General features: G+C 32.1%; 2 protein-coding genes across 13 annotated transcripts in view; both read right to left on the minus strand.

Annotated features, from left to right (window-relative positions):
• Positions 1 to 8492, minus strand: part of LOC106688163 (calcitonin gene-related peptide type 1 receptor) — a 564568-nt gene that overhangs the window by 325019 nt on the left and 231057 nt on the right. The window lies entirely within an intron of this gene.
• LOC106688157 (atlastin) lies at positions 1747 to 4025 on the minus strand. Of its 2 annotated transcripts, XM_067052401.1 has the most exons (2): positions 3901 to 4025; positions 1747 to 3485 (listed from the first exon to the last, which is right to left on the minus strand). In XM_067052401.1, exon 2 carries the CDS (start codon positions 3274 to 3276, stop codon positions 1831 to 1833), a length of 1446 nt encoding a protein of 481 aa, XP_066908502.1. In that variant the 5' UTR covers positions 3277 to 3485; positions 3901 to 4025; the 3' UTR covers positions 1747 to 1830. The 2 variants fall into 2 exon arrangements, with proteins under 2 accessions (XP_066908502.1, XP_014287973.1); XM_014432487.2 differs by lacking the exon at positions 3901 to 4025 and having other exon boundaries at positions 1747 to 3713.

Here is an 8492-nt window from a genome sequence, read left to right on the forward strand (position 1 = left end):
GGTTTGGGAATCATTTTGATTATGGATAATTTCCATGGGTCAGGAAAGTAAGTGGATCTGAGTACAGCATTGTAGATGTAGGTGAGGAATAGTACGGATTTTCGTGGAAGATTTTTTAGAATATGGGATGTAAATAGGTCATAACCGGGAGCTTTGCGGGTAGGTAAATTCTGAATGATGTTGGATATTTCTGAAAGATGAAATGTTTTAGGAGGAAGGGTCATTTGGAGTGGAATGTTTAATTCTTCTTCAATGTATTCGATGTGGGTTGGATTAAGAATGTCATGGTGTGGGTCAAATGTTTTTGAAAGGTGCAGACCGAATACCTGAGTTTTTTCATCGTCCGATTTAGTCCATGTTTGTGTTTCAGTGAGAAGAGGGTGATTAAAACTTTTGAAGTTAAGGAGCTTCTTAGTGGCCGTCCATAAGGATTTGTCAGTAGTCATGAGGTTTTGAGTTAAGTTAGTTAAATTTTGTATTTTCAATTTTTTAAGTTCTGTTTGACCTATAATTTAAATTTCAAATTGAAAGTAATCCTAAAGATTTTTTTCATCATAACATCCAATTATATAACAAAAATTGTACAAATTGTCTACCTCGAGATAAATGGTGACGGGACACCTCTTAGGAGACAAATTACTCCAGCCGAGTTAAACATACTCAAGGTCTTTCCACTTTAACATCTCATTATAAAAATCGGTGCAGAGAAAAAATCATACTATTATGTATTTTCAATTAAAGGCGTTAATCAATAAGTCTTGTTATTAAATGAATAGTACATAAATTAAATATTCGTAAATGTTAATTTTTTTAATTTGAAAACTGTGGTTAATCTTCTAGAATAGGATAATAATTCATCATTTCTAGTCATCACTGTTTTGCTCATGACAGTAGCAAATAAATACCTAAAAATCTAATAAACTATAAAGTCTGTAAACTTTTTATAAATGGTTACAGTTCTAATTCATACATGACAGTAGCAAATAAATACCTAAAAATCTAATAAACTATAAAGTCTGTAAACTTTTTATAAGTGGTTACAGTTCTAATTCGCAAATGATTTAGCATATCCTTTCTCGTTTAAGCTAGCAAATTACCTACTCTGGGCTATACAACAATAAACACATACAACTATTATTAATAAAGTAATCGTTATTAGCATGATTGTACGTCGTAATCCAAGTTTATACTACATGCACTAAGTCTGAAATTAAACGATACAAAGATTAGCGCTTGAGAAGGATAAGTTATATCTTCCCATCCAAGCATCGCAACTTTTATTTTAATAAAAAAATTTCTCTCTTCCTCTATTATTATTATAGAATTATTTTATATTATATACCCTAATGTTGATTCGTGGATCAAAAGCCGTATAGATCATTTATCCAGTGACAAACTAGTAACTCTTTTAATATTAGTGTTTTTTGAAATGATTTTGTCGTTAACAGAATATTTGGACCTTAGAATATTGATTTTCTACTTTTTCCTTTACGATCCACAATACAAATAATAATAAAAATCTATTAAATATTAATAAAATATTTGAAAAATGATCATTTAAATATTTTTATTACAGTATATATATATAATGTGTTAAAAACTGGCTGTGGTTGTATTATAAATTCTGAAACCATCGTTTCTTGCTAAAAGTTGTTAAAATGTTTATTTATATCATTCCTTAGTCAGTAAACATTAGTATTAAGTTTTTGAACAAAAAATGTAAGAAAAATGAACAAGATAAAGAAATATTTTTGGAATTTATACTTTGGATATATTACACAACGAATTTCCTTTGAAAATAAATATGGATCTCAGATGAATGGCGATATTTTACACTTTCTTTTTGTCATACGGCTGGGAGTCCAATACGTCTGACTCCGTGATGGTATGAATGGTCTGTTCGACTGGAAGAGAGGTTAGAGATCGGTACAAAGGTTTCAGCAACAGCTCCCAGAGAACATCAGTGAATTCTTCAATCTTTTCACCGACTATTACCATCTCACCGCTATACCTGACATAAATCCACAGTAGTAAGGACAACAATGACAGCCCCATTGTGAAATTGAAGAAGTTAGCCAAATTGTAAAGACCAATAAATCCCAGGATCCCGGACAGAATATAAGAGCATATCATTACGGTGAAGAGAACAGAAGGAGGACGGGCTGCTTTGAAAATGTTTTTGCTCATGTTGTGTTCCTTGAACTGACTGTACAACTCCTCCAATTCAATCTCTAATTTTTTCCTATATTTTTCGCTGATTTCCTCTCCACCCATTTTCTTCTTTCTGTCGAAGATACCGAGAGCCTGAAATTTGTTTTTCAGATGTTCAGCTTCCAATTGAGCTGTGCTTAAGAAAGGTTTAGATCCACCACAACAACTTTCCATCAGCACATTGTATGCGTCTTTGGCCTCCGCCACAGCTAATAAATGATTGGCTTCAGCAGTGGCATCTAGCATCGATTTGGGTTCTGGTAGATTGTCACCGCTGTAGATCAAAACGTAGGCCTTGAAATACTGGACCAATTCCTTAGCTCTCACCTTGTTCCCACTGATTTCTTTTGGTATCAAGTTTTCTGGAGCTAATTGCATAGGTACAAATATCTTCAAATATTTTTTAAACACATCGTCCATATCGGATAATTTACCATCAAATGTAGGACTGGTCGCCACCTTCAAACCAGGATGAGGCATTAGAAAACATCCTATTTCAGAAAAACAGGAGTGAATATGCTTCCTAATAGACTGCAACTCGGGATGTTGTCTTTCACAGACTCTTAGTCTTCTCTCTAGGATCAGCCTGCCACCAATAACTCCATAATCTGCTTCGTAAGGGTAGCTCCAATCACGAACTAAAAACTCCAGTTTCTGAAAAGGCTTCTTACCTGATTCGGCGAGGGCTAGTTTTCCGTACTCTGTAAAAAGCTGTAAATGCTGAAGGTCGTCTTCTTGAATGTTTTGGCTGAGGTTGTAAATTTGCACAGAACTGATCATAGTGCTGAGTGCAAAAACCGTTGCACAGTCCTTTACAGTACTCTCGCTGTCAAATGTTCCTTGAGTGTCTACAATCAAAATTGCTACATTTTCATCTCCTGGTAATACAGTAGTAAAAATTTCTGACCAAATGAGGATCCCTGTTGTATCTCTTTCTGAACCACCTCTCCATGAGAATCCTCTTAAAGGTTCGTCTTCAGCCCCCATCCAATCGTAACTATAGCCTTTCGTCCAGTTTCTAGAGCTGTATTGTGACCTTAAATACCTTAGGAAAAAATCCAGCATAAATGACTTGCCCTTCCTAAAGGCTCCGGCAACTGATACTACAACCACGTGGCAATCTTTAACATCAGGATGGAGGAGTATTGATTCGAGTGCAGCTTCGTCCAACTCGAATTTGTGATCCGGAGTGAAGAGTACGACCGGAATCGCTTTTCCAACAAAGTTATTGGTGCTCTCATCTCTTGGACTGGTAGTTTCTTCCTGCTTTTCTTCTAGAAATGTTTTCTTAGTGACCATAACTATAGTTTTAAAACTTATATTAAGAACACAATATAACCTACTAAAAGACTATTTGTATTAAAATATGGGTAAACGGAATACCATAAATGATTTTTACTGATAACAGTAAATTTAATAACAAACAGGAACATATGATGTATTTGAGTTCAAAAATGTTAAATGATATTCATTGAAAATTGGTTTACTTTATTATGATTCATTAAAATTCTAATGATTTTTTTTGGTTGACGATAAGAAAGAATATCAGATTTTATTTGAAGTGAATGGATGTGTATGAAAGAAATAATTTTCATCTTGTATTTTCTTGAAAAACCCCAACTACTACTAACACTAACAAGTCAAACTTCAAATTACATAAAATATATAATATGCTAGAGAAGATCTTACGATGAATTGCCTCGAAGCCCACTATTACTGCTAGCCGGAACGTAGGAGGATTTTGTTTGAATCAATTAATGAACGAATGATATTAACTCAAGATGATTTATAAAAATCATATGTACACAACGAAGATTATCCAGTATTCATATACATCACCATCATGGTTGATTCATAGCGTAGATGAAAACAATTAAGAGATTTATATATTTGTACATTATTTATTTCTAAGCTTAAAATTTTTATAACTTCTACACTTATTTTAACCTCTTCAGCCACTAACATGTGAGAAAACTTTAAATTTAGATAATCCAAAACTAATAACCTAAAATTACAGTGACCTGATTCAGATAAATTATGATTATCCCTTTGTATAGAAAAAAAATTAAACAATTGCACAATTACATTTATAGATTTTAATGAAAATGAAAGATGGGCAAAAGCCCGAAATTTCAACCTTAGAAGACATAATGAAGTTATAAGGGTTTTTATATATTTTATAAAAATAATGCATTTACCAATTATAATAAGGGATTTTATGAGGGGAATTTCCCACTTTTGTCTTGTATATCTTGAAGCTCTTTAGGTGAATCTGGGTCTAAAAATAATGGATACATGACATATTTGGAACCACATGACCTAAGAACCGTAGAACAAAAATCAAGAAGTTTTTGAGAGCAAAATACATTTTACTTTATATCTCTAGTTCTGATGAAGTTAGGAAAAGAAGTTTGTAACCAAAATATCCTCATTGACATAGTAAATTATTACACGTCTTTATGCCAATCGAAATACCAAATATAAAGTATATTTTTCCAGACAAGTGAAATAGTTCATTGACAATGTAAAATAATAACATTTTTTGGAACAATGAATGATTGAAAAGATATCATTTCTCTTATATTAACTTTAAATTAAATTAAGACATTCCACAAACTTAATTCATGTTAGTATCTGTTTAATTAACTTAATTAACATAGTATTTGTTCGTAATTCAAAGCATAAAGGAAATTTATATGTTACCAACAGGTTGATTTAATTTGATTCAAAATACATTTTGAAATAATTTTACATTGTGATACATTTTCAAAAGTTTGTCTTAAAAACAAACGAGTAAAGTAATTCCGCTACACATAGTATTTGAATTTCATTAATGTATTTACAAAGGGTCATTATAAGTGCATTGCTTCATGTGAATAGTAATAATTCAATAGTACTTACTTTCTCTATGTAATAAAACTTTTTTAAGACCTTCAATCACAAATTTTGTGGAATAAACATTTGAAGTTGCCCAGGAGAGACGGTAAAAATAGACAATTTGCCCCAGGTGACCCCAATTCGAAGATATTTTTCGCGAATTGTTTGTTTACGATGGTAAGCTTACTTCCACTTATCCCCCTTCATTAATCTTAGAGCTCTTTTATTAAGATTTACTAGCACTGGTTGCGTCACCCTCTTTCCATTCATCTGTGCCAAATTTACAAGTCTAATATTTCCTCCTTACTAACGCTTAACTGCCCATAACTCTTCACGCAATAGCAAGTGTGTTTGAAAGAGATGAAGTTAAGAAGAGAGCTCAAAATCTAGAGACAAGATTTTTTGTAAGTAATGAAAGATTCTTAACAAAGCGAAATGTTCTTGATAATATTATAATTGGATCAGTACAAAGCAATTGGTCAAGAAAAATAAATTTTTATTTTAATAGATTTTGTTAGTTTATTCCTCCGTGTTTCTAAAGATAAAACTAGTTAGAGAATTTTTTTTTTCATACCATTTACAAAAAGAAGCCTTACTTTTTTCCTTATAACCACCAATTTCAGTTAAGCATTTACTTGTTTCTTCAAAAATCAGACGGCAAATTTCACTCTAAAGCTAAAAAAAGAACTAATTCTTTGCACATTCAATTTATTCTTACAACTAATATTATAATATATCATATAAGATAGAAGCTCATGTCTTCTATCTCAGAACCATTAAATTAGAATTTACAAAACTATTATTCTTCCCACTGTTCTTTATGGAAGCGAAATGTGGCCTCTTGCGCTAAGGGAAGAGCAGTGCCTTACAGTTTTGGAAAACAAAGTATTTACGAAAATATTGAGACCGAAAAAGTATGATTTAACGGAAGACTTTAGGAGGCTACACAACCCTAAATTAAGGTGATCTTTTTTTTTTTTTTTTTTTTTTAATGATTTTAATGATCACCTTCCTAGTTAATTCTGACATACGGTGGAGGGGGGAGGGATAATCTAGAGGCATCAAACGTGTTCTAACCATAGTTGGGGTCAAGATTTTATTACGTGGGACCGCCAAAATAATGAAAAATTTCGACTCTACAAAATATAATTTTGGTTATGCTATTGCGGGATATAAGATCGGCGTGTGAGTTTCTAAGGCTTAGTAACGAACGGATTTCTAAAATATTAATAAACATTGAACCGACGGGTAAACGTCCGAGGGGTAGTCCAAAGCGTAGATGGGATGTTTGCATTAAAACGTATAAAGATTTAGCAGATTTGGGTTTGGAGGAACGTCATTGGAAATATTTATGTAGAGACCGATTAGCGGTATCCGAACCTTTGGGTTCACTAAGCCTTCACTATTATTATTACTAATATAAAAATGGACTTGAATTTAACACTAAATTTTTCGAATCATTTTTCATACAAGAACAAACATTCTTTTCTTCGACCACCTTTTTCTATTATAAACAACTTCCTTCTTACTTTGTAGGACAAACCAAAAAAAAATAACTGCAAGTTTCACTTAAAAGCGACTGTACAAGATAAGACTACTTATCGTGACCGAATCATAATCATTAAATAATTGATCATATTATTGATATCAATAAATCGATGAACACTAGCTACAATTAGACTATCATCACTAACTACAATTGGAGTTAATTCAGGATTGAATGGTAAAGAAACTCCATCATTTACCATCTCTGCTTTTAATTTTTTAAAAGTCACTTCACAATCAGTAATTAACGAAAAATTCCTTTCTTTCTGGAGTAATAATAGAAGTAAACGGACGATTATTGAAGGTTTTGAATAAAATATTGAATATTAGGAAACGATTCCAAAAAATCTCTTCATAACTTCATAGTTTTGTGGTCTTGAATACATTAACATTTTTTTTTTTTTTTTTAACGATTCCCTGTATATTTAGAGAATTGTCATCTCTTGTTAATTAAATGTAAATCGTAAAGCTTGAAGTATATCTAAGCAAGCACTGAGCCGATTTTAGCAATCTTTAAGGATTGGACCATGTACAATTATATCATCCAAATAGGCTTTAATTCCTGGAAAACCTGGCGCAGTCTTTATCCCAAAATGGTAGGTGATTGAATTTAAATGAGCCTTTATGAGCTATGATAGTTTGAAATTTCGTATTTCCTTCATCTACTGGATGTATAAATGTAAATTAGCTTTAAATATGTCCAACATACAGATAAAATATAATATTGGAAATAACCCAGAACATCTTCAACTCTTGGAATCGAGTCGTGCGGTTAAAGAAGGAATGACGTTTGCTTGGTGTTCAAATTTTCTACTTTTATATTTAAGTGTCTAATCCATGTATGACCAATTAACGGGCTAAATCCTTTAGGAAAGACAAAAAGAATTTCCTTGGATGTAATTGTCTTTTGATGTAATTATACGGGGAAAACCACGAAACCCATTAGAACCACAATTTCGGATGCATTAAACTTGAAACGCTTGTCGGTATTTTAAATTTTTCCATTGCGATATAGTCCATAGAAAATAATTCTGACTATTAATGACTGTCCAGCACCTGAATCGACTTGAAATGTCTGATATTGTTTTCCAATCTTAACATTGACAAAATGTTTTGGACCATCTTGAAAGCTTTGAAGCGAATGTTTATTATAAATGTCAATTATCTGGTTTATGTCGTCTGTGCCAGATAAACTTGAATCATTATCTTCATTTCTGACAGAATTGACATTTTCCTTTGTTATATTAGATTTATAAACTTTCTATACATATCCCATTCTATTACAATCCTTAAACATTCTTTTATTACAATTTACATAACACTCCTTATCATTATGATTATTACGACCACAGAAAAATATTAACCATCAATTCTGAGATTTTAAAAATTTATTCTGTTTTTATTTTGGCTTCTCTCTAGATTCTCCAAGACTACGAATCTAAATCTAAAGGTTGATTTTTCAGTAGGTGAATAACCACTGCCAATATCAATTTAAACTTTTTTTTAATATGTTTATTGAAATTTACAACTGTACATAATAATACATTCAGTAAATGTGAGCTTAGTTAAAATTAAGTGTTTTAGGCGTGTAGAGCAACTACCCATTGGTAGCACATGTCTAATGACATGTCTAATGAAATTTTACTTTAGCACGTCTCGTGGCCATCTTCTTTTCAGGCACCTCGGAGAATCGTCAGGAATGGAAGAAGATGGAAGGTTAGAAACTAGGGTGTTTCAGAGGTTAGGGAGTTTGTAATGTGAAGGAGTGATATCTGGTTCGGGCTAGATCGGTTACATAGGGAACATTAAGGTCTTTATGTATGATTTTATTTGTGACAAAGTAAGGAGCATTGAGGATT

The sequence above is a fragment of the Halyomorpha halys genome, unplaced genomic scaffold (genome assembly GCF_000696795.3).
Source record: "Halyomorpha halys isolate HHAL.00 unplaced genomic scaffold, Hhal_1.1 Scaffold41.1, whole genome shotgun sequence".
NCBI classification, from domain to species: Eukaryota; Metazoa; Arthropoda; class Insecta; order Hemiptera; family Pentatomidae; genus Halyomorpha; species Halyomorpha halys.

What these genes read in the sequence shown, in the direction of transcription:
- LOC106688157 (XM_014432487.2), bottom strand. Translation starts at nt 3,510, where the DNA reads ATGGTCACTAAGAAAACATTTCTAGAAGAAAAGCAGGAAGAAACTACC.